Raw genomic sequence first — 26,484 nt, 5'->3', positions numbered from 1 at the left:
ATTGTATTTTATTTTAACAGTATTTTCAATCCCAGCTGTAATTTTTATCTGTATATCTTGTTTTCATACATCCTGTGATGGTGTGTGGCCTCTGAAGTTGACTCCTATGGGTCACTTGCTCATCCAGGTGTATGACTGAGGTAGAGAGAGGGTAAAACCTGGTGTTGGTACATATTCTACTTCTGTCGAACAACACCAAGGGATCTCCTCAAGGGTTGACATCTTCCCTGTCAAGATCGTTTGTCACAGCACTAAAATTAACAACTTTCAAGTTGCGGAAAGGAAAGGAAGCGGTCAGCAGAGAGAGTTGATATATCTACCAAATGGAAGAGGTAACAATACCCTATCCCTTTACAAAAAGTTCACAATCCCTATGACAGATAGTAACTGCACGATACATATAGGTACAGCACCCCACACCTACCCACATTTGGGGCATGCTGTACCCAGTACAAAAGGATCTGGTCATGACTTTCATAGATAGAAAAGGCATATGATAAAATCCTCAGAGAGAAGGTTTGGGAAACCATGGTTAAAAAGATACTCAGAAGAGAAAGGTTAGAAATGGTTCAAGCAATGTACAACAACTGTGTTAGCAGAGTACTGACCCCATTTGGAGAAACATAATGGTTTAGGAATAAGACTAGACTAAGACAGGGGAGTGTGCTGTAACCTCTTTTGTTTATTATGGTCATGGAGAAAATTGTAGAGGAAACGAAGGAAGCCTATGGAGATAAAGAGATGAAGATACTGCTATTTGAAGATGATGCCATGAACTGGGGAATGAACTGCAAAGAAATGCAACAATAACTACATGTACTGAACAAAAATATTGAGAAATAAGGCATGAAAATCAGTACAGAGGAATGCAAGACTATGGTGATGTTGGGAGAGGAAAGGCAAGGAAAAAGAACTGTGAAAATTGGAAGTCAGAGTTTGGAAATTGTGGACAGCTTTAAATACCTAGGAAGTGAATTAATGCAAAATACTAGGGTGGACATGGAGATTAGCAGGAGGTACAGCAGAGTAATGCATTCTACCAAAGTGTAAGAAAACTTGTTTGGAACAAAGAAGTACCAAGGAAAAGTAAAGAGATAATGTACCCATACTGACTTATACAGCTGAGAATTTGACTAGCAGGCAAGAGAGTAGAATTCAAGTCAGTGAGATGAAATTCCTAAGAAGTATGATAGGAAAGACAGAGTGAGAAATGAATATGTTAGGAAGGAAGTTGGTATAGGAAAACTGAATGAGAGAATTGAAAAGAATAAACTAAAGTGGTTTGGACATGTAAAGAAGATGGAGGAGAATAGAATTCTAAACAGATGCTGGACACAAAGCGTGGGGGTAAAAGAGCAAGAGGAAGACCTAGAAGAAGGTAGAGTGAATCAGTAAAGAGGGCCATAAGAAGATGAAATTTAGACTGGGACAAGATCGTGGAAGAGGTATGGTGGAAGGAAAGAAGAGGGTGGAGAATACCCTGACCTGCCAGGATCTGGATAAGGGGTAATGATGATGTTGTACCCAGTACAGCACTCTGCACTGTTGGGTTAACAGAAGCAATTTTCCAGACCCATTCACATCACTCCACTAAAATAGTCACATTTCTTTACTGTCTTTCCTTCCACTACATCAGTCTCCTTTAAAAGTAAATGTTTTGTTAGACAAATGCTTGAAATAAAGAAATGTCCTTTGGTTTGTAAACTCAGACAATGTTTGACAACTGACTCAACCACTTGTAGTCTCTTCTTCATTTACAGGCACACTTATACTTTTAAAAGAAATGTCATTTCTGTCCCTGATTGCTCCCAGTTTTTCCATAAATTCTACCGCTCAGAGAATTGTTCTGATTATGCGGTTACTTAAACCACTCTAATACACTCAGCACACAGAGCTCAGCTGTATTCTGAAACTCTTTGCAACTTTGTTCTGCTTTTCCTCTCCATTCTCTAATTCTTTAAATATTTTAGCCTTCTTCACTAAAATTAAATTCATATAGATCAGCTTACCGGACAAAAAATGAGTCATCCTAGTGTGCACGCACACACGGGTCGTTAAGCCTGTGCAGTAAGTTTTATCACTGTAAGTAGTCAATACAGACCAATATAGATCAAGTTTATAGATTCTTACTTTGTTTTACGTTGCACCAACTCGGACAGGTCTTATGGTGAGAACGGGATAGGGCGGGGAAGGAAGCGACCGTGGCTTTAATTAAGGTGTGAAAGTGGGAAAGGATGTAAACCAATGTTCAAGGCTGCTGACAGTGGGGTTCAAATCCATTGTCTCCCAAACGCAAGCTAAGAACTACATGCCTCAAACTTAGCTGGAGCCCATACTGCCTCATACACGTAACCAGTAAGGAGCACATAATACCGGTACGTACCTTCATGAAGAGAACAATGAAGTCTTCTTGCGACATTTCAATTTTGGCCACACTCTTAAGGGCTTCTCTGAACTCCTCTGCATCAAGCTTCTTACCTTCAGCAGCCTGAAAAAATTGAACTAGAAAGACTTATCACACAGCAGTGTATCCACCCTAAGTTTTTACACTTTCTATATTTATGCTTAAATAATAATAGAGGAAGTATCATTAAAAAAGATAACACATAAGACATGAAATACTTAACAGGACTCAAAAATAAGCCTCTCAGTTTTATTTTCCAATTAGAAATCTACTGTAGGAAGTTAAAATACCCCCAGAAAGCAAAATTGACCGTGTTCTCACCTATGTACTCTAGACAACAATGCTAATAGTAAAATCCAGTGAACAGAAATTCAATTCATCAGAACAATGAAGTACGAGATTAGAACTGAAGCAAACAGGAAGAAGGCTGGCTTGTTACCGAGCTTTCAGGAAGACGCAGGCTGCAATGGTTTGGACATGTGATGAGGAGAAGAGCAAGGAATTACATTGACAGAGAAGTGAGAGGAGAGAGGCCAAGCAATCAATGGACAGACACAGTGAAATCGGAGGTCAGCAAGAGGAATGTCACTCTTGACCATATCCATTCAGCTTTGTGACTCTGTCCAGTGGAGGTGCCTTAATCACAGCTTCCTGCCTCATCTCCTCATTTCTTAACTTGTGTGTCCTGATTTTATAGATGATGGACCTCAGATGCCTGCAGTCTTGGATTCTTTGTGAGGGTGCATATTTTGTTATCAAGTTAAGATTATTAAGAAGTGGTTGTTAAACAGTCCTCTCCTGTTGCTAGTAGAAACCTGTTGTTGACTAACAGGGAGACCTTGTTAATGTGTCCCCTTTGATTTGGCTGATTTTCAGTTAATGGAGGCCATAGGGAGAATTTTCACTGGTTCAAATTTCAAGGCACAACTATCATCAAATTTTGAAGATTTCAAAGGATGCTTCTCCAGACAATGCCAGTAGGTGATATATTGCCACAAAGAATGACCTGACAATGAACTCATGATCTACTCCATCACATGACACATTCCCATGTACTGCACAATGAACACACTGTCAGCTTCACAAAGTCATGATCCAGGGTTGAAATCTTGCCTCTACAGTATTCTTTCTTTGTCGCAATTTTTCACAGCCCATGGTAGATTCTCTGTTCCTACTATAAATGATAGACAACAAATATATCAATGAATTCATGTGAAAATGCTTCAGTCATAATCTTTTACGCAAACATACAACCAAAATGACTTATATGCTGGGAATTCTATTGTTGGACCAAACTAGTAATTATCAGTTATAAATGAAAGAATCAACGTTTGACAATAAGGTACTCATATTTTCAATAAATAACACCCAGTTTCCCAGAGAGAAGCAGATAGCACACACATCAGTCATCCAACATTGTTAAGCACATTATAGTGCATCTCTTTAATGTGTTTGTGTTTCTTCTGTTCTGCTACCACCCATCCCCATTAGATGACAGTACTATACAAAATACAGCCCATCAACAACAGGCATGACAGTTAGTGGAGAATCAAATAGGAATGAGGATAGGTGTGCATATTTCGATAAAACCGAAAAAGAAAAACAACAGAAAGGAAGGACAGACACAAAATTCCCAGAGGACAAGGACAACCTCCACATGTTCATACACAAAAGGTTAGACCCTCCCCTAATTGGGGAGCAGAGCAGGTAAAACTGTAGTGTAGGCAGTCAACAGAGGCTCCCCAGGAAGTGCCACAGAGTTTATCAAAGATGGAGAGGAGTCTGTCGAGGGGGACTCAAAGGGATTTTACCTGAGCTTTTGTTCTACAAATAAAACAGTTGGTTCATAGTTTACAAGGCTGTTAGTGAGGAGAAAACCAGATTTCAGTTTTAAGTGTGCTTGAAATCAGTCTCTCAAGTCTTAAAGAAAGGTGAGATTTTCTAGAAATTTGCTGAAATCTAAAAAATTCCTGCTCAAAATTCTTGCTTTGTGCCACCACCGTAATGTCGTCAGGATGAAAATGGTAGGTGTAGTGGACAGATATTCATAAATGCAAAGGCTGAAAAGGAGTGAAGCTAAAACACAACCTTGTGGTAGGCTTTTTTAGTTTCCTTTTGGGACTTTTAAAATCACCAGCAATATGAACATGTTATAAAGTAAGTCTGCAATTTCTCTCTTGGGGATCAAATGGTGAAGGTGAGGTGGAGAGGTCAGATCACAGATGAAGAGATACTGAATGAACTTGGTGAGAGGAGATAGCACACTTTCTCAGATATCCATTGTTTTGGATGGAAATGCATGATTTTGACAAACAAATTATAACTTGTTAGATGTAGTAGTTATTGAAAGGTTAGCACAGGTAAGGGTAGCATGAAGAGTTGCATTAAACTAATTTATGGACAGGTGATGACCTAGCAACAAGAACTTCTTATTCTTCTTCTATCGCTTTTCCTACACCTTGATGAAGTTGCGGGTGCGAACCGTGATGCGAAGTGCTCTTCTTCATGCCGACCCTATGTGCAGCATTGTATTCACATTCTGTGGTCTTGTGTGCATATGAAGATATGTGTATAGAGAGAAATTAACGACATACCCTTAAAAAAAAAATTGAACCAGAACTCTTCCTAATTGAAGGCCTCGACACTGACCATTCAGCCAAAGATTCAGTCAACAACAACAAAAACAATAGAGGAAATGTAGCGGTTGTTGAAAATGATAAATATGTAACAGGGTTTCAATATATTACATATAATAACAGTCTGCTTTACGTCGCACCAATACAGATAAGATGTACAATATTATAGGGAAGGATCCACCTTTCAATACTCCGTAGTAAAAAGTAGTTACAACCTGTTTAATGGGACCGGTTTCAACACAGGTTGTAACTACTTTTTACTACGGAGTATTGAAAGGTGGATCCTTCCCTATAATATTGTACATCTTATTTTCTCTATTCAATACGGAACAATCATGAAGTTTTTAACTTTAAAAAAACCAATACAGATAGGTCTTATCGCGACGAAGGGATAGGAAAGGGCTGGGAGTGTGAAGGAAGCGACCGTGGCCTTAATTAACGTACAGCCCCAATATTTACCTGGTGTGAAAATGGGAAACCACAGAAAACAGTCTTCAGGGCTGCCGACAGTGGGGTTCGAACCCACTATCTCCCGGATGCAAGCTCACAGCTGCGCACCCCTAACTGCACGGCCAACTTGCCCGGTCTCAGTATATAAGTAGGAAATTAATCACCAAGCAATATTAAGAGAAAATATATTTTATTAAGAGTTATTATGAACATAGAACATGACGAGGACAAACATCAGCTCCAGCCCCTGTCAAGCTCGTTCCTGCATCAACTTTCACTAAAGGGCCATCTTGACAGCTAGTCTCAATTGTCCTTGTCTTTTACGTTTTCATGATTGACCTTGTCCTACACTAATCTACCATTGTCATGTGTAGATAAAGGCAGTCAGTTCCTCTACATCCATATCTTGTTAGTCTCTTTACCTGTACCTGTGCAGCTTACTTCCCACATGAAGACTGAAGATCTGTGTTGATGCCACGTGGCTAAATATTTAGCCACCTGAATTTTCCCTGGGTGATCAAATTTTATTTTTTATTGGAAGAACATTATTTGTAGCAGAGGTAACTGTTAGTTGGATGTCATTTGATTTGATATTGTTTTTCATGAAATCATTTCAAACGAACTTCAGAACATGGTGGCTTAATATTTAGCGACTGTTCATTTGTACTGGTGGCTGTATATGTGCACTCTTAGCTCCATGTGGATTATTGACACTGGTTAAAAATCATTATACTTATATGAAAATATGAATATCTTGATATAATATGGCAATCCTTCCAGAACCGCTCGACAAATAACAACAAACTGAGATATCCAACACGTGACACTGGTTGGTATGCAAGAACGCGGCGTCTTAATATTAGCCACTTTCATCCCAGATGACAGGACAGTGCAGGAAATGACACACAGAACAGGAAGTGGCCAAATATTAACCCACTGAATGTCTGTAGACAGCACTAAGTTCAATAAGGCTTCTGTCAAGTATATTCAACTTGACTGAAGTGCCTACATATTTAGCCACACGCAAACTAAACAACGTTGAAGGGTTAATTGAGGCCACGAACGTTCCCTGCCCACTCCTAGCCCTTTCGCATCCTTGCGTCACCGAAAATCTTCAATGTCTTACTCAGACATTAAACCACTAGCAAACGAAATAATCCCTGGAATCTGTTTCCGCCTTAAAGTACGAATATGTATCATTCCGTTTTCCCTTGAATTTTATACCACTGCCGATTATGTTTGCCATCAGGTTACCTTTAGCTGACATTTTTTCTAAATTCCATTTTGTAATAAGTTCCTTCAGTCTCTCCTTAATTCCACAACTATTCCTAACTCTTATTTCTTTCTAATCTGTACTTCCTTCTAAATCTTCTTATTTCTCTGTTATAATAATAGGTCTTTCCCTTTTCTTAAAACCTCTAAAGGTACATACCTGTTTTTACACTTCTCACAATTACTTTAAACCCATCCCATAGGCTGTTAACATTTTTATGTATCATTTTCCACTGATCATAGTTACTTTTTCTAAACTCTCCCATGCCTCTCTTGTCAACCATATGGTATTGCTTAATAGTCCTACTTTTACAACTCCCTTTGTATGATGTTTATTTTTAACTATGGTTAAAGCAGTTTTGTGATCACTTATGCCATCTATGATTTAATTTTCTCTATAGAGCTCATCTGGTTTTATTAGCACCATGTCTAGCATATTCTTCCCTCTAGTTCAATCAATCAATACTGATCTGCATTTAGGGCAGTCACCCAGGTGGCAGATTCCCTATCTGTTGCTTTCCTAGCCTTTTCCGAAATGATTTCAAAGAAATTGGAAGTTTATTGAACATCTCCCTTAGTAAGTTATTCCAATCCCTAACTCCCCTTCCTATAAATGAATATTTGCCCCAGTTTGTCCTCTTGAATTCCAACTTTATCTTCATATTGTGATCTTTCCTACTTTTATAAACGCCATTCAAACCTATTCGTCTACTAATGTCATTCCACGCCATCTCTCCGCTGACAGCTCGGAACATACCACTTAGTCGAGCAGCTCTTCTTCTTTCTCTCAATTCTTCCCAACCCAAACATTGCAACATTTTTGTAACACTACTCTTTTGTCGGAAATCACCCAGAACAGATCGAGCTGCTTTTCTTTGGATTTTTTCCAGTTCTTGAATCAGGTAATCCTGGTGAGGGTCCCATACACTGGAACCATACTCTAGTTGGGGTCTTACCAGAGACTTATATGCACTCTCCATTACATCCTTACTACAACCCCTAAACACCCTCATAACCATGTGCAGAGATCGGTACCCTTTATTTACAATTCCATTTATGTGATTACCCCAGTGAAGATCTTTCCTTATATTAACACCTAGATACTTACAATGATCCCCAAAAGGAACTTTCACCCCATCAACGCAGTAATTAAAACTGAGAGGACTTTTCCTATTTGTGAAACTCACAACCTGACTTTTAGCCCCGTTTATCAACATACCATTGCCTGCTGTCCATCACTTTCTGGTTCAGCTGTCTTTCCCAGATTAACTCATTCACCATTTGTTGGAAATTCTTTCTGTCATTCACATTATCTTTCCAGTTAACTTTTGGTGAATTGACATCTCCCACTACAATAATGTCCCTTTCTGTGTCATTGCCCACATAGTTGATTATCTTATCAAATAATTCTGCATCAGTATTAGTGCCATCGTTTTCAGGTTTGTATACTGTACCCCAAAAAACATCAAGTTGCCAATTATCTTTAGAGATGAACCTTACATCTAGAATTTCATGTTTCTCATCTTCCCTAGCTTACGAATTTTTCTTCAGGCGTATACACCCCCCCCGCCTCCCCCCAAATACTGGTCCTATCCTGTATCTACGATAAACACTCCAGTTCCATGAAAAAAAGTTCTGCATCCATTAATGTAGCTTTTCAGCCATAATTCAACTCCTATTACAATACTGATGTGCCATTTGTTTTTTGTTTTCTTTTTCCATTGAGACACTTGTCCGGTGTATCTTCACGAATAGAAGAAGCGATATCACTGGCGTAGTACGCCTGGTCTGCCGCAGCGCAGCGCTGACTCCGACCTTGGCTTCAAGTTAGCACCAGCGCTTACGAGACTTTTAAATCCTTGCGAACTGTTTTACATGTTAAAACACTGTAAGAGATTCTCTTAGGCACTAATAAGTTCGACATCTCCACTTACTTTATTGTGCCCAATTATTTTATTTTATTTATTTTTTTTTATTTTTTTTTTGCTAGGGGCTTTATGTCACACCGACACAGATAGGTCTTATGGCGACGAGTGCCCAATTATAATTTAATAAGTCGTCCCCTGTAATAGTCCAGTTTTGTCAAGGGTATCTTTGTCAGGCACATATGGCAACATACATTCAAGACAAAATCATCAACTAAAAGTAGGCCTAAACACAAAAGTTTGGAACCGGTAAGCAAATATTACCAACCTGAATTAGAATTATTACAATGTATCAACACACACATCCTACACATAAGCAGTCACATATGTTAATTGATCTAAATTCACTAGAGAAAAAACAATATCTTAATATAGGTAGTTCAATATTTCAGGGACAGCAGTTAGACTGCATACAGGTCTTGACAAATCAGAGAAATGGGATGATGATGATGATGATGATGATGATGATGTTATCAACAGTTTCAAATGAAGAGTAAATGAATTTCAACAAGTATCACCATCTGGTGACCTGAAATCAAATTATCAAATCTGTAGGGTTCTTGAGGGATCTGGCTCCTAAGTGCTGATGGAATTCACTTGATAAATAAGAACAATAACACAGGCATTCCATTTCATGAAGCAATACCGATACTGTTAGAATAAGGATGATGTTAAAGCATGTAAGAAATTATAGGAAACTGGATGCAAATGAACAGGACACGAATAAAATACCACATCGCAAGGTTATGAAGATCAACCTTACCTTAGGTGCAGCATAAATGCACCATCATACAAACAAAGGAAAAATGTATAAATTTATGAGAGAATAACATGTGTAAGAACAGCTGGGAAGTCATATTCTTTCTTTTAATTCTTACCTTTAGTTAGATACCTTAGAAAATTTCCTGGTAGATTTTGACATTTTCCCTAATCTCAGTTCCTTCCGGAATTCCTTTATCTTTGAAGTAGAAACGACATGTCATGTAATGAAAGATCAGTTTTGGTACAGTCTCCGTGGCATATTGTTCATTACACCCCAATTGTAATGTTCTTCATGTTCTCCAAGCAATCATAAAACAAGTCACCCCAGAAACCAGAGGAAGATGGAAGGTGAGCACTTATTGTCCCTTCTGCCTGAAGCAAGACATTAAATAATGCATCTGAAGGGTGGCACCAATACTTTTGTTCCAGTTGAGAACCATAGTCCCGTAAGTTTGTAAAGAGGGCAAAAGAATTAGTTGTTACTGCTGATGTCTTGATAACATCAACACAGGAAGCACACTTCATAATTCTTCCTTGGTATGGCCCTTTTGCACTAGATAAGATGTTCCTTATCTTTAGGGGGTTTGGAAAACCATCTTACCTCTCTACAGTCCCTATAGCCTGATCTGCATCCTGGTTCAAAACAGCAAGGAATCTTCATTACTCACATTAAGCACTCGTAAGGGCTAAACTGCTGTTTACTTGGATTAAATAAAAAGAAAATTATCACACAAAGAAAACCTCAACACACGGCACGAAAGTCAATTCCCTATCACTTAATGCTTCCTACAATAGTATTTCAGGTATTAATACTATGAAGTAATAGTGTAAGCACTATATCAATAAAAGTTTGCATGGAACACCACCAAAACACTCCGACCGATTAAAAAAACTTCAAATATAGCACATGAATGCATAAACATAAACACACGTGGAGATCATATAGCCAGAATCGACTGGAGCACTGTGTAGTGGAGAATGCCAACCTGATCTGTATTCAGTACATGCTATTGAGGGAGAAGAGATAACACTTCTTCTATTAATTATGGTAGCAAACTTACTAGAAAGATGGAGTGAAGAGCCTCAATCTCAGGTTCTTCCATCCTCTCCATAATCATACTTGGTGGCTCTTCTTCTGGCTCAGATGGTGCACTTGTAGATTTCTGAGCTCTGAAACAGATGATGTACAATGTTTATATACCACCTATACACCTCTCCATCTGCTCTCCTGACAAGGAACAACATGACGCTGGTGCGGCATCCTCCCTGCTGACCTGACCTTGCAACCCGCAATTTCTTCCTATTCCAAGAATTAAAATGCAGCTGCGGAGACAAATTCATATGATAGAGGAAATTCAAGCAGTGGTCTGTTTTGAACATGCTAGAAGAACATGACTTTCTGCAACATGTCAATCATAACAGCACTGCTGGTACTGAAGTTTAGCCTTGAAAGGGGACTGCAGTACTATAGTTTGAAGACGATGGGGCCTATAGTGTCTAAGTTACAAAATTAACTGTTTACGAGATCACTCCGGGAATCTATTAGCTCATATTTGAGGTCCTCTTTTTCTGTATCTTCTCAGATGGATTATGCCCAGAATGTAGCATTCAGTAATCCTCACCCATTTCAATGAGCTCAAAATGCAGTTTAATTCCTCTACTACTGAAGGACTTTCCTTATGTTAACACCTAGGTATTCACAGTGATCCCCTGAGGTACTATCACCCCATGAACCAATCATGTTGAATGTCTGCTATCCATCTTATAACATTGTCGAGGACTTTTTGTAGTTGCTCAAGATGCTTTATCTTATTTACTACTCTACAGAGTACTACATCATCTTATGTAATTCCAGTTCTTTACTCATATATACATAAGAAAACATAAAAGTCCAATAATACTGCTCTGTGGTACCTCACCCTCATCCTTATCATTACTGGATTTATTCATGTTTTTTATGCTAGTGGCTTTACGTCGCACCAACACAGATAGGTCTTATGGCGACGATGGGATAGGAAAGACCTAGGAGTTGGAAGGAAGCATCTGTGGCCTTAAGTAAGGTACAGCCCCATATTACTGGATCAGATACTGCCTTACCTATTCTAATTCTCTGAGTCCTATTTCTAGAAATGCATCCATCCATTGAACCACTCTTTTGTTTAGTCCTATAAAACTCATTTTCGTCAGCAGTTTTCCACGATTTCCCCTTGCCTTGGATAAATCAGTAGCGATACAGTATATTTGATCTTCTGAATCTAAAACATCTGTTATATCTTGCTGGAATCCTACAAGTTCAACCTCACTGGAACAACCTTTCTTAAAACTAAACTGCCTTCTATCAAACTAGTTAGTAATTTTGCAAATGTGTCCAAAAAATAATAAGAAAAGATGCATTCCCAGATCTTACAAGCAACACATCCCAAGCTGACTGGCCTGTAATTATCCACTTTTTGTTTATCATCCTTTCCTTTGCACATTGGTGTTGTAACTGCAACTTCCCATTCATTTGCTATAGCTCTTTCATGCAAACAGTAATCAAATGTTTCAGATATGATACCATATACCAAACCATTGCCTTTAGTACTGTATATCCCTAGAAACCTTATCAATCCCAGCTGCTTTTGTAGCTTTCAACTTTTGTATGTTGTTGTAAATACCTTTATTCTCCAAAGGTAAATTTCAGTACTTTGCCACTATTAGTCACCTCTTCAACCATCTTAACATACTGCTGTAAATCCTCACATAAACACTAGCTCTGTCCATTAATGACCCCTGGAATGTCCCTCCTGGAACATGGTTCTGTCTTAAAGCACAAACAGTAATGAAACTAATTTTTCCTTTTCTAAAATCAAATGATCATAAATATGTCTCCCGGTCATGGCCATCCATCAACAGCTGCTAATTACAGCGAGAAGTCAAAAAGTAACAGAGGGTCATTGGTGTGCCCTGAGGGAAAGACTTCTTTGCCCTTCAAATCTTCCTTGAATTACATTTTGCTGAGCACTTGGCCATGTGTTGCTGTACTAGTTTATTACTGGAGCCTCTATCTGTATCGAAACACAAATATCCAGGTTTGCTTCACTCCTTTGAAGGAAAATCATCAAAACATTTCCAGTTACCTCTTTATGACTTGTCCTCATGATCCTAGTATCAACAGCTGTCCCTGGGACCACATGTCAGTAGTACTGGCAAGGCAAAGCTCCATCACCCAGAGTACAGAGAGTGAAGGGAGAGTGGGGGTGGGGGTGGGGGTGGAGAAAATACATTTTAAAATTATATTTTACATCATATTTTACACAGGACCTCCGTGCCTCAGGTGGCAGTGCACCGGCCTCTCACCACTGGATTCTGTGGTTCAAATCCTGGTCACTCCATGTTAGATTTGTGCTGGACAAAACAGAGGCAGGGCACAATTTTCTCTGAGTTTGTTCTACCTTCTTTCATTCCAGCAACACTCTCCAAATCATTTCCTTTCATCTGTCAGTCGTTATTCAGAGGAGTGTGACAGACTTTGGCAGCCGCTCGCCGCTAGATGCGTTCCATTCCTGACCTGGTCGAATGACTGGAAATAGGTTTTAGATTTTCATTTTCAACTTATTTTACATCACACCAACACAGATAGGTATTTTGGCAGTGATAGGATAGGAAAGAGCTAGGAGCAGGGAGGAAGCAGCCTTAATTAAGGTATCACCTGTGCCTGTGCCTATGTGAAAATGAGAATCCACAGAAAATCATCTTCAGGCCTGCAGACAGTGGGGTTCGAACCCACTACCTCCTGGATCCATACTCACGGCTGCGCAACCCTAACCACACGGCCAGCTTGCTTGGTGAAAATCCACTATGGATAGTGCCCTAATGCCTGGAAAACCACAAAGGTTAAGCCTACCGATTAATCTCTGAAGAAAATAGAAATTAAATTATTAATTTTGATTGGAATTAAGAGAAATTTGCAATATTCATTAATTACAAGTATGAAGGATGGGTTCTCCACCTAATCAATACTTTATTTTACACAGTGTCAATATTATTTACATAAATAGACAGTACCGGTTTCGACCTGTAAATAGGTCATCTTCAGCTGCTAGAGAACCTACTAAATAGCGACTATACAGAATAAATACTACTAAAATTAAAATTAAACAAGGATGCTATTAAATAAACATGAATGCCGCAATTCTAAAATTACTTAATGTTAAGATATATACATATGGTACAGTTTTGGGGTTAAGGGGCTATTTCCCTGGCCCTATGATTTCTACATATTTCAAAAATTACATTTGCTGAGGTTGGAATTGGATACAATTCTTAGAGTTTATCAAGAATCACCAACATTCAGGTGTCAAGTTATCTGTGTTAAATGCCAATATTATGTCCAACGGTTTATGAGATGTTTAAAGTGCTATTGTTGTGCCGAAAATATGCGGAGGCGTCGTGTTCCCTAGAATAAGACGTTCAGCAACCAGTTCACAGACACATAGCTTATACTCAGGTAACGTACGGGTTACTTCTTCAGTGGCGGTGATTAGGGGGTGCAGTCCCACACTTCCTCCACTTTGTGGAAGAAACATTACATTTGTATTCTATTTTAATGGCCTAAAATGTCCGACTCGTTGGCTGAATGGTCAGCGTACTGGCCTTTGGTTCAGAGGGTCCTGGGTTTGATTCCCGGCCGGGTCGGGGATTTTAACCTTCATTGGTTAATTCCAATGGCCCGGGGGCTGGGTGTTTGTGCTGTCCCCAACATCCCTGCAACTCACACACCACAATAACACGCGGTTACCTACATATGGCAGATGCCGCCCACCCTCATCGGAGGGTCTGCCTTACAAGAGCTGCACTCGGCTAGAAACAGCCACACGAAAAAAACAATGGCCTAAAATTTATTCTGTACAGTCACTATTAAGTAAGTTCTCTAGCAGCTGAAGATGACCTATTTACAGGTCGAAACCGGTACGGTCTTTTTATGTAAATAATATTGATACTGCATAAAATAAAGTATTGATTAGGTGGAGAACCCATCCTTCATACTTGTACTTGAACTATCAATATGGACCATGAAACTAATAGATTATAATATTCATTAATTTTGGGCATCTACTTACTTTACAGAATTGATTTTGTACAATTTGTAGGGGAGATCTCAAAATTGCAGTTAATTAATCTTGGAGAAGATTAATAAGGAGCTGAAACCATTTAAAAATATTTACAGTGACATTTTTTAATGTTCCCTGTGCACCAAACAACATACCAATAACTTCCCAGTTATTAAATTTTATGAGAAAAACTCATAGTTCCTCTTCTTTTCTGTATCGACCGCTCTGGACTGCTTTTTTTCTCGCTTAAATCTGACTTGTTGGATTTCCTATCGATGACTGCAATTTCCACTCGTTTACTTGAACCTTAAGGTAACGTACGGGTTACTTCTTCAGTGGTGGTGATTAGGGGGTGCAGTCCCACACCCCCTCCACTTTGTGGAAGAAACATTACATTTGTATTCTATTTTAATGGCCTAAAATTAAGAATTAGTAACAAAAAAGCTATTTCTACATGTCCTGTTGTATTATCAACTAATTTGTTCCTTTATTTTCTTTAATTATTAACAAACCCAGGTATTTTTGTTGCCTGTAATTTTTTTTTTTTTTTCCTTCTGAGTCCATGGTGCCTGTTGTCCCTTACAAGCTCCCATTTGCAGCAGAAACCAGGAACAATATGAACTGCGGCAACATTGCAATTCATTTTAATGGCATCCGTCCATTGTCAAGAAGATTGTCTATTTTTTGTTGATATCCAACTATTAGATTAATTTCTTCCACTTCAAGAAGAGAGATACTCCTCTGCCACAGTGAGGTAAGTTTCTCTACGTTGTTTCCTTTCTTTACTTTGAGCTCTTAAACATGTACAGTGTTTGCAAGGAAATGATGTATGCATGTTGTGCTGATTTTCTACAGGATCAGGTATGGTGAGATAAATCGTCGTAGCAAGAGTACTTACGATCGGATGTCTGCCTGATGTCAATCTCAACAGAGGAGTTAATGAGATGAAATGAATGACGTGATGTAAGATGTAGGAAGAGAAAGGATGAAACCCAGTGCCGGCACATAGCGTACTCCTATCGAATAGCACCAAGGGATCTGCTCAAGGCTGAACGCCCCCATCCGATGGACGAATCAACATCAAGAGCGTCATTTGCCTTCACACCATACGTGCACTACGGAGAGATTTGGAATTTAATGCAGGCTTTTGACACGTAACCTGGTGATTAAAACTTGTATACCAGCACCTCCCCTGACCTACCAGCCGACATTCTGATGGTGACATTTTCCCCAGCAATGGGACTTGAAGCGGCTAACCTCGGTGTCAGACCAAATAGACTTCAGGCCTTAACTATCATAGACACCAGGCGGACGATTTGCAAGGAAGTGATATAACATTATTTTTATTTATACTATACATATCTTAAAACAAACATTTAAAAATCAAAATTCATGGTAATCAGCAAACAGAAAATCACCAACGCTGTTATCACTCTTGACGGAAACAGGATTGGTAGGGTGAAATATTTCAGGTAGGCCTACCTAGGATACTGTTGTGATCTAATCCAGAATCAACACTGAAAGTAAACCATCTTATGTAACAATTATGATATCTGTTGACGTGTCGCGGAAGGATGGATGTGAACTGACTGCTGTCCTTTGAAATGTGGACGTATCGCAGAGTGTTCAAGATCGTTCGAGTAGGGGAGGTTCTCCATTGAACGGACTCGTAAACCACAACATCTTTTCCGAAATGACAAACACAGTGTGATACAATTGATCATAGAAGACAAGATAGAAGGGAAAAGTGGATGTGGGTGAAGAAAATTATTCTGGATTCAGAATCTCCGACAGTGGTTTGAATTCCAGCTCTGATACAAGAAACACTAAACAGGGCGACAACATTGTGCAAAGAGATGGCACTAGAAAAAGAGGCACGGGTGCATTATACTCACTCTTTTTTAGATGGTAATGTTTCCTTTAAGACTTTCTCTCCCTCTCCTGGGGTAGCCTGTCCCTCCTCTCCCTCTTGGGCTTCTCCCTCTTTAGTTTCTCCTTCTGGCTTGCCTTCCTCACCCTCCTCTTTCGTCTCATCGCCTTTCTTCTCATCGCCTTTCTTCTCATCTCCCTTCTCCTCAGATTCTTTCACCTCTGCCTCCTCCTGAACTTCTCCCTCTTCTTGTTTTTCCTCTTCAGAACTCATTATGAGATTGCCTCTACTAGTCCACACAGTTTTAGAATCCTAAATATGTTTCCATGGCAATGTTCTAATGACACATTGTTGTTCATTGCCTTGCTGGACTTGACCTATTATTATTATTATTGTTAAATTCATTTACAACCATTGTTAAGCAACAATCACGCATTGCTGAGCAACAATCACGCATTGCTGGAAGCCTTCTTTGCAGTCCAAAATCTTTGCATTTTTTCTCTGGCAGCCTGTCTGTTCATCCCCTGTTCATTTTCTGTTTGTCAAGGAAACCTCTGAAGCTGTCGATCACCGATCTATACTTTGTTCGGTTTAGGATGTCCTCCCGATTTAATCCAGACTGCTCAAGATCCTTTCTTACCTTCCTGAACAATTTGTCGGAAACTTTAGGTCTACTGTCAAGTGTTTTAAAAATCAGTTTTGTCAGCGTCTTCTCGTCCATTCTAAACAGATGTCCATAACATTTGAGTTTTTTTTTTCTTCACTGACTCAATCAGTCTTTCACTTTGTTGGTATATTTATCCCCTTCCTCGTAACCTCTATTGGCCATACAGGATTTGTGGACCCATGATCTTGCGGAGGATCTTTCTCTCAAATTTCTCGCCTTCTCTTAGTCCCGACATTCCTGTCGTTCAGAGGCATTCAGTAGCATACAGATACTCTTAGCCTTGAGATGGCTTTCCTCTTGAACAGAGCAGTGGCCATCTTTTCTCGCCTGGTGTACTTGTCTTCTCTCTCGCTAGTTTTACAGCTGTACGATTCCTCCGAGGTACATGAAGCTGTCAGCTCTTTCTTACCATTCTCTGTCTTCAAGTGATGAGGGGCTGGTTTGATATTCTTTTGAAGAGGAAATTTGGAATCCTGCATTATCTGCTTCCAGTTTTGGTATATTTATCTGCTCTGTAGCTGTGGTAGTGTTTCTAGACAGGATCGCAAGGTCATCTGCGAATGCAAGGCAGTTGATCTTAGTACCAGTTTTTGATCCTCCAATATATACTTGGTTCAGCAGTCCTTTCTTGTCCAGTTATTTTTGCCAATCACGGATGATCTTCTCCAAAACACAGTTGAAGAGAACTGGAGACAGCCCATGACTTTGTCTGACCCCTGACCCCTGTTTTGATTTCAAACTCCTTCGAGAGTTCCTCATGAATTTTACTTTTGAACGGGTGTCCGTTAATGTCTGCTTAATAATTTCAGTTGTTTTGGCGTCTACTCCGAATTCTACTAATGTGTCGAACAGCACTTCCCTGTCAACCGAATCATACGCTTTTTTGAAGTCTACGAAAACCACTGCCAATTATTATTATTATTATTCTCATTCTGCAGTGCAGGGATCAGTTGAGTTGGGCGAGTGGATGATGCAATAGCCAGCTGGCCCACCAATGCCATGGTCTCAGGCAGTCTGCGATAAGCTGCCGCACAACGTACAAGATGATTGTTTCTTATGCAACAATAGTGTGTTTCAAATGCAATTCACACTGACATGTTGAAGATTCATGAGGCTGAATTTCAGAGAGTAAACCAGAATACCATCACACGCCACAACACACGCGTACAGTTTGAGCGAAAGCAGTTTCAACACTTTTTTATTTTTCGATTGTGCATTCGTTGAAGTTGATGGGTTTTCTACGGGAGTATGGGAACAGTGTGACAGTGACATGCAGCACTCTTGCCATGTATAAGTGGCAATATGTGGCAAAGCACACAGTACTGAAGTTACAAACATATCAAACTATACTGAATGTTATCAGAAACCTGCCACTGTAGCACAATGGGCTACAGCTCCCACAGCGAAGGAGTCTCTTGTCTTTCTGCAACAATACTTGAGTGATCGCTTAGATTCCCGTATCCTTACTCTACTTTGGATCTCACACGCCCTAGATGCCTGCTTATCAAGCATGATGAAAGAATATGCATTCCGCTTTGATGACCCAGCTAGGAATGCTCCTGAATTGCGAGAGAAGGTAGGGTTGGTTTTTTTCCCCACAACTTGTGTCCATCAATATGTTTGACACAGTTAGGGTTTTGGAAAGCTTATTCCAGTAACTCAACTTGAATGATCCGCTCAAGATATAGAAGGTATCTTAGATTCAGGTGGTTGAAGGGTCTGTATCGCTATTCAGCTATCCAAGGCTTTGATGAGGTAGATCATGGGAGATTACTGATGAAATGAGGGCAATTGGATTAGACACAAGTGTGGTTGAATGGATGAATACATTTGTAGGAAAGAAAACGTAGAGAATTAGAGTTGGTGAAGTGATAACAGTCCTCCAGGTTGGATTCTTATCACCGTTGGAGAGCTTTAGTATGGTGTATGTCTTCCATATAAGTTGATGGAGGTCACGTTGCGGTATCAGGTCCCATTCTTCAACGAGAGCCTGTTCGAGGTCTTGGAGTGTCTGGTGGAACTGGGCACCCACGAACACTTCTGTCAAACCACACATGCTCGATGGGATTAAGGTCGGGACTCCCTGCTGGCCATTCCATCTCTTGAATGTCCAGTTCCCGCAGCACAGCTCTGGTGATGCACGCTACATGGGCCCCGGCATTTTCGTGCATGAGTACGAATTCAGGGCCTACACCGTATGCAGCAACCAACTTACTGTATGTTGTAGCAGTATCTGCTCGATGTACCCCGCAGCGGTAAGATTACCACGGACGACGACAAGATCCGTACGGCCATCAATACTGATGCCACCCCACACCATCACAGAACCTTGTTCGAATCGGTCGCCTTCCTGGACAACATCTGGCATGTACCGCTCACCACGGCGTCTCCACACACGGTGACGTCCATCACGCTGTGTCAGGGGAAATCTGGACTCGTCTGTGAACAACACAGGTCTCCATTGGCGAAGTTGCCAGTTGACGTAGCAGAAGGCGAGCTGCGCGAGCTGTCTGGTCAGACACCGTGACTATGGCAGTTGCTGAATGTCGTATGACTGGAAATAGGCGTGGATTTTCATAGTAACGATGTAAAGGAGAGGGTGTGTAAGTCTGGGAATTAGAGTATGGCTGCAGTATATGGAAACTATACGAGCATTACTTGAAACGTGAAGTGGGGAAGCAGCTCGGTTTGCTCTGGGTGATTTCGGACAAAAGAGTAATGTTACGAAAATGTTGCAAATGTGGTGCTGGGAGTAACGAAACGAACTGCTCAACTAAGCTCTATGTCCGCGAAGAAACGCCGTAGAATGACATTAGTAAACAAATGAGCCTTTAAAGGTAAGGAAGATGAAGATAAAATAGGAATTCTAGAGGATAAATTGGGGCAAATATAAATGTATAGGAATAATAATTAGATACCAGTATTGGAATGATTTATCAAGGGAAATGTTCGATAATTATCCAAGCTTTCGAAATCATTTAAGAAAAGACCAGATACACAATTGGTAGGGAATCTGCCATGGGAGATCAATTATGATTTATTGTTTGATTCATTCATTCATTCATTCATTCATTCATTCATTCATTCATTCATTCATTCATTCATTCATTTATCCATTAATTAATTAATGAATTCATTCATTCATTCATTGAACAAATGGTTTGAGACCCAGCCTACACTGCTGTCTGCCTGCATGTAGTGCCATAATACGCTGGCCTCGGGACACACGTGTCCGAAAGCAACACGAACAACCGCCATCATCTCCGTCATGCGTATCAAATCAAGTCTAATCTAAGAAAATGCTTTTCTACCCAAGACCTCAAATTATTTAGCCTAGATGTGCCCATGCTGCTATTCGGGCAGATTCCTTATCTCGTATTAAGTGTGTGAAACCGGAACCCACGTTTCCTCTAGGGCCTAATAATTGCTGTCGACTGTCGTCCTTGTATTGAAATTCATATACTTACAGCAACTAAACTAGCATTTCTAACATAGTCACTGACAATGTCTTCATATAGTGAAGTCGCTTCTTGTCTTGCTCTCTCGTTTGCCTCTTGAACCTGAGTCCTCACTAAGCCGCTTCTTCAAGTGGTCCACACTGATGGTAGACGGTCTGAAGTATTTCTTCGTCTCTTGCCCTCAGCCCTCTTTTACACTTGTTCTAATCCTTTAGACACACCCAGATGACGATGCCATGTTTCTGTGGCTTCCCATTTTTTTTTTTATTTTTTTTTTTGCTAGGGGCTTTACGTCGCACCGACACAGATAGGTCTTATGGCGACGATGGGATGGGAAAGGCTTAGGAGTTGGAAGGAAGCGGCCGTGGCCTTAATTAAGGTACAGCCCCAGCATTTGCCTGGTGTGAAAATGGGAAACCACGGAAAACCATCTTCAGGGCTGCCGATAGTGGGATTCGAACCTACTATCTCCCAGATGCAAGCTCACAGCCGCACGCCTCTACGCGCACGGCCAACTCGCCCGGTGCTTCCCATTTTCACACTAGGTAAATGCTGGGGCTGTACCTTACTTAAGGCCACGGCCGCTTCCTTCCCACTCCTAGTCCTTTCGTATCCCATCGTCGCCATAAGACCTATCTGTGTTGGTGTGATGTAAAAGCCAACTGTAGGAAGCCATGTTGACTTTCCCTATACTTCCTGTACATATAACCATTGTAATGTACATAACGATTTGCCTTATTTATAAATGTCAACTCCATTGCAGCACACATCAAATAAATACACCAGGAAGTTTCAATATAGAACGGTGTTTGTGGCTGAAAGTATGTCTCTAAATAATACGCGCGAGAGAAGAATGTTGTTCTAGAAGCGAGCGAGTAGAAGCCCAGGCAGGGTAGCGTAGATACCCCGAGATTAAGCTAATGAGAGCCACCTCCTGCTGGAGTGACCGCATATCTCCTATGACTGTTGGGGATTTTCTGTCAGTGGGCGCCACTATATTTCAGTGACCGCAAATATCGCCCAACCATAAAGCCGGCTCTGGCCCCGATTACTTCCTACATTTTTGTTCGGAGGTTAATTCTGCCCATTTTGGATTATGGTGGAGTAACATACAACTAAACACCACACTTAACGTTAAACTTCAGCGGGCTTATAATGCATGCGTCAGTTTTGTATTAAATGTGCCCAAGTAATGATCTTGAACAACTGTCTGACAGAGAGAAGAAACCTTCACTCGGTCTCACTTGTCCAGAACATCCTCCGCACAGGCTCGCCAAGTTATCTGAGAATGGATCTTAAATACCGTGTTTGTCATCCCCAAATATTATTCCAGCAAGGTCAAAAACCTCTTCCCTGCCGAACTTACTAATTTACCGCACGACAGGCTACAGCAATTCATTCACATCTGCAAGCATACGTACGCACCTGGAATTCTCTTTTGGCTGTAATTGAAGTTATGCATAGCAGAAATGTATTTAAAAAGAGGTGTTGTAAATGGTACACAGACCTAAGAAATGAGTATACAGTATCATGTAATATTTCCTTGTAGTAACTGTCGGAAATTTATCTCTCGTTTATAACTATTGCTAGCTGATGTACCCGTGCTTCGCTACAGAATTCTACGTTTCAAACAGAATTCTAGGTTAGGTAGTGTACACGTTGTGAGTAAGATTATATTAAATTGCATAGCTCTTAACGTTACCCCAGAAACGCGACGGGGAATTCACCAAACGTCTTTTCTTATGCGAAGACTGGGTTAAGGAATCTTCACTGTAATGGTAGGCCGTCTTGCCTACGATCAGTCACGATCAAGTTGTGGATTTTTCATTACAATGACAGACACTCACTCTCCACCTGCCTTTTTTTATATCCTCAAAAAGACTGTCTTAATGATTTTCCCAAATGAAATCAACATAGGTCATTGCAATGACGCCAGTAAGAATGCTGCGATTAAAAGGGATGCTATCATATCAAATACTCGATCAAATGAAGAGCCACACATTTTCTCACGTTTAACGACCAGTCCAAAGGTTTAAAGTTGGAATGACCAGGCCGCAGACAGCCGTGAGCTGTGAACACTCATTTGTTATTATTCCGTAAGGGTGGACGCTGCTCATTCCAATCAGCGTCTCAGAGTAGGGATCGAATAACCGGAATACTGTGATGAACCAGTGTGTTATGTACCAGCGGTATCAACCGTAGGAACGGCACGCTAAAGAAGAAAGTTACCTAACTCCCCAGCTAATTCCCGCCAGTATTGACGCAGGCTGTTATACTCAGTACCAGCAGTAATCCCATCCATCGGAGATGCGTGGCAACAGAAGACTCAAAGAATATCAGAACAAACAACGGTCTACGTAATGTTATTGTTGATCAATTTTATGACCTTTCGATGGCCTTCACATTTAATTTTCTTCCGGCTCTGAAATATCACTCTGATCATACTCGGTGCGGTAAAAGTGAATAAAATATAAATGGTCGGAAATTGTATTCTCTATAACTTTTGTTACGTAGGCCCAGCATTTTTCGATAGGAATTAAAAAAATTAATTTTAGGCGCCTTCCCCTAAACTACCATTTCATTCAGGGTGAATAAAACTGTTTATAGCTTAGACTGTAGTTTCTTTTTCCCCGACTTTATATACCGATTTTTATTTAATTCTGGTTACCAATTTTTTCGTGGCTCGGCGTTGATGTGGACTTAGCAACAAAAATACAAATTCATGAATATCTCTATCATAGCCGTACGGTAACTTTAAGACATAAATGATCCGAAATTTAATTCTATATAACTTTAGTTATGTAGTATTTTTTATCAATAGGACCACTAATAACATGAATATTTCAGAATTAAATTTTAGGCCTTCCCCTAAACTACCATTTTACTCAGCATAGCCTAGATTGTAGTGGCTCATTCCCCGACTTTAGACTGCATACCGATTTTCATTAGATTCTCTTCAGCCGTGTTCTCGTGATGCGCGTACAGACAGACAGACAGACAGACAGAAATCACGGAAAAGTAAAAAGTGCATTCCCTTGTTGGTGTGGACATGACCGATACAGAAATACCTTTGTTTTAAAATTCTGAGCAATGTACAGACAAAACACTTATTATATTCTATAGATTTAAATCTAATTTCATAAATCTTTCTTTCTTTCTTTCTTTCTTTCTTTCTTTCTTTCTTTCTTAATCTGTTTACCCTTCAGGGTTGTATTTTCCCTCGGACTCAGCGAGGGACCCCACCTCACCTCCTCAAGGGCAGTGTCCTGGAGCGTGAGACTTTCGGTCTGGAGTTGAAACTGAGGAGGAGGAGGACCAGTACCTCGTCCAGGCGGCCTCATCTGCTCTGCTGAACCGAGGCCTTTTGGGGGATGGGAAGATCGGAAGGGATAGGCAAGGAAGAGGAAAGGATGCGGCCATGGCCTTAAGTTAGGTACATGCACCACGCCATATAAAATAAATAAATAAATAAATAAATAAATAAATAAATAAATAAATAAATAAATAAATAAATAAATAAATTAAATGAATAAATATAACAGACGGGGCATTCCATCTCCCCTTAAGTATGCCGAGTAAAGCTCACAGGCTCTGTTCTATATAAGATTAAACTCAATGACCTTCTGTTTGACCTTATCTCTAATACACTATTTGGAATCTCCCTCGCTGCACACGACCATGACTTCACTGTCCAGACCGTGACTTCACTGTCCAAGGTTCGATCCCAGCGGACCACATAGAACTAATTATTTCTATCTCGTGCGTCAGTACAGTAAGTTGGAGTTTGAACGACCTCTGCTGTGACGTCATGAAGTTGAGAGCACAGGTCCTCCGGTCGAACAGAAGTAACAGCACATTTTTTCTCTCTAGGTACAGCAAGTAAGATGGTAGTAATCTCCTCCCTAAAAGCCTCCGTGGCTCAGGCTGCAGCGCGTCGGCCTCTCACCGCTGGATTCCGTGGTTCAAATCCCGGTCTCTCCATGTGAAATTTGTGCTGGACAAAGCGGAGGCGGGACAGGTTTTTCTCCGGATACTCCGGTTTTCCCTGTCATCTTTCATTGCGGCAACACTCTCCAATATCATTTCATTTCATCTGCCAGTCGTTCATCATTGGCCCAGGGGAGTGCGACAGGCCTCGGCAGTCGGCACACTTCCTATCCTCGCCGCAAGATGGGGCTTCATTCATTCCATTCCTGACCCGGTCACTGACTGGAAAACAGTTTGTAGGTTTTCAATCTCCTCCCTATATAAAAATGAAATGACATCACGTCTTTTTTTTTTCTAACATTGTTTTACGTAGATTTAAGATTTTCGGCGACGGAAGAAATGGGAAAGGGCTACGACTGGGAAGGTAGCGGTCGTGGCCTTTATTAAGGAACAGCCCGACCATCAGCCTGGTGCGAAAATGGGAAACCACGGAAAACCATCTTCAGGGATGCCGACGGTGGAATTCGAGCCCGCTATTTCCGGAATGCAAGGTCACAGTTGTGCGACACTAACCACACGGCCAATTTGCTCGGTACGACATCGCGTCGAAACCGGTGGGCACAAATTTTGCACAAATATTCGCAAAGGAACTGTCTCGTGGCCAGTTTTTTTTTTTTTTTTTTTTTTTTCAAGACATTGACCTGAAAATACATTATTTACGAAGTTATTTTCAAAATAATGTCCGTCTCTGTGGTGCAGTGGTTAGTGTGATTAGCTGCCACCCCTGGAGGACCGGGTTCGATTCCCGGCTCTGCCACGAAATTTGAAAAGTGGTACGAGAGCTGGAACGGGGTCCACTCAGCCTCGGAAGGTCAACTGAGTAGAGGGGACTTCAATTCCCTCCTCATCCATCCTCGAAGTGGTTTTCCATGGTTTCGCACTTCTCCTTCAGGCAAATGCCGGGATGGTACCTAACTTAAGGCCATGGACACTTCCTTTCCTCTTCCTTGCCTATCCGTTCCAAACTTCGCATCCCCTCACAAGGCCCCTGTTCAGCATAGCAGGTGAGACCGCCTGGTCGAGGTACTAGCCCTCCTTTCCCGTTGTATCCCTCCGACTCAAAGTCTCACGCTCCAGGACACTGCCCTTGAGGTGGGAGAGGTGGGATCTCTCGCTGAGTCCGAGGGAAAAACCAACCCTGGAGGGTAACAGATTAAGAAAGATAGAAAGAAGAAAGAAAAGAAAAGAAAGAAAGATGTGGACATCTTTCTACAAAAGATATCTTGGACTTTTTTCTTTTACAGTGAGTGTAATGCTTCTCCAGGAAATTACTGTTTTATTTGTTGAAGCATAACAGGTGAGGACGCATGGACGAGGTACTGGTTCTTCTCCGCTCCTCCACAGAGTGATTGGTCCTGGTAATTCACAGAGTGGACGCCAGAGTGTGCCGACGTTGCTGTAGCTTGAAACCGATGATTTGCATGCCTTTGCAATCTCATTCACCGCGTTTTTCTACACCAACGACTAAAATATGACATCAAACGATTGCTAAAAATTGAAGTCAACCCGTCTGGCTGAGTGGAGAGCGTACTGGCTTTCGGTTCAGAGGACTTCGCGTTCCATTCCCCTTTATTTCCTGTATTTTAGCCTCTGGTGAATCGCTTAGATTCAGAGGCTGGGTGACTCCTCACATCGCACTGCGAGAGAAACACGCAGTTGTGAGTCCACACTGGGTTTAATGCAAATGCAGTTCTGACCCAAGTGACTGCGATACTCGACATGTAATTAGCACGAAATGAGAGAACCTACAGGTAGAAACTGCAGATGCCTTGTAAACACTGCTAAACCAACATTTACAGTAGTACGAACCTAAAATTTACTTTTTTCTATTTGCTGTACGTCGTACCGACACAGTTAAGTCTTATGGTGATGATGGGATAGGAGTGAGAAGTAAGCGATCGTGTCCTTAATGAAGGTACAGCGTTTATCTGACGTGAAAATGGGGAACCACAGAAAACTA

The 26,484-nt window shown here is 40.8% G+C and overlaps 1 protein-coding gene across 1 annotated transcript in view; it reads right to left on the bottom strand.

Moving 5' to 3' along the window:
• LOC136880810 (WD repeat-containing protein on Y chromosome) overlaps positions 1-26,484 on the bottom strand; it is a 231,280-nt gene that overhangs the window by 97,270 nt on the left and 107,526 nt on the right. The window contains exons 2-3 of the mRNA XM_067153349.2: positions 10,511-10,619; positions 2,384-2,488 (exon numbers count right to left, since the gene is read on the bottom strand). Coding sequence (XP_067009450.2) covers positions 2,384-2,488; positions 10,511-10,567 — 162 coding nt within the window. The 5' untranslated portion in view covers positions 10,568-10,619. The remainder of the gene's footprint in view (positions 1-2,383; positions 2,489-10,510; positions 10,620-26,484) is intronic.

Source organism: Anabrus simplex, chromosome 9, assembly GCF_040414725.1.
Source record: "Anabrus simplex isolate iqAnaSimp1 chromosome 9, ASM4041472v1, whole genome shotgun sequence".
NCBI lineage: Eukaryota > Metazoa > Arthropoda > Insecta > Orthoptera > Tettigoniidae > Anabrus > Anabrus simplex.
Note: the sequence above shows the minus strand (reverse complement) of the source record. Positions and strands in the feature narration are given on the sequence as shown.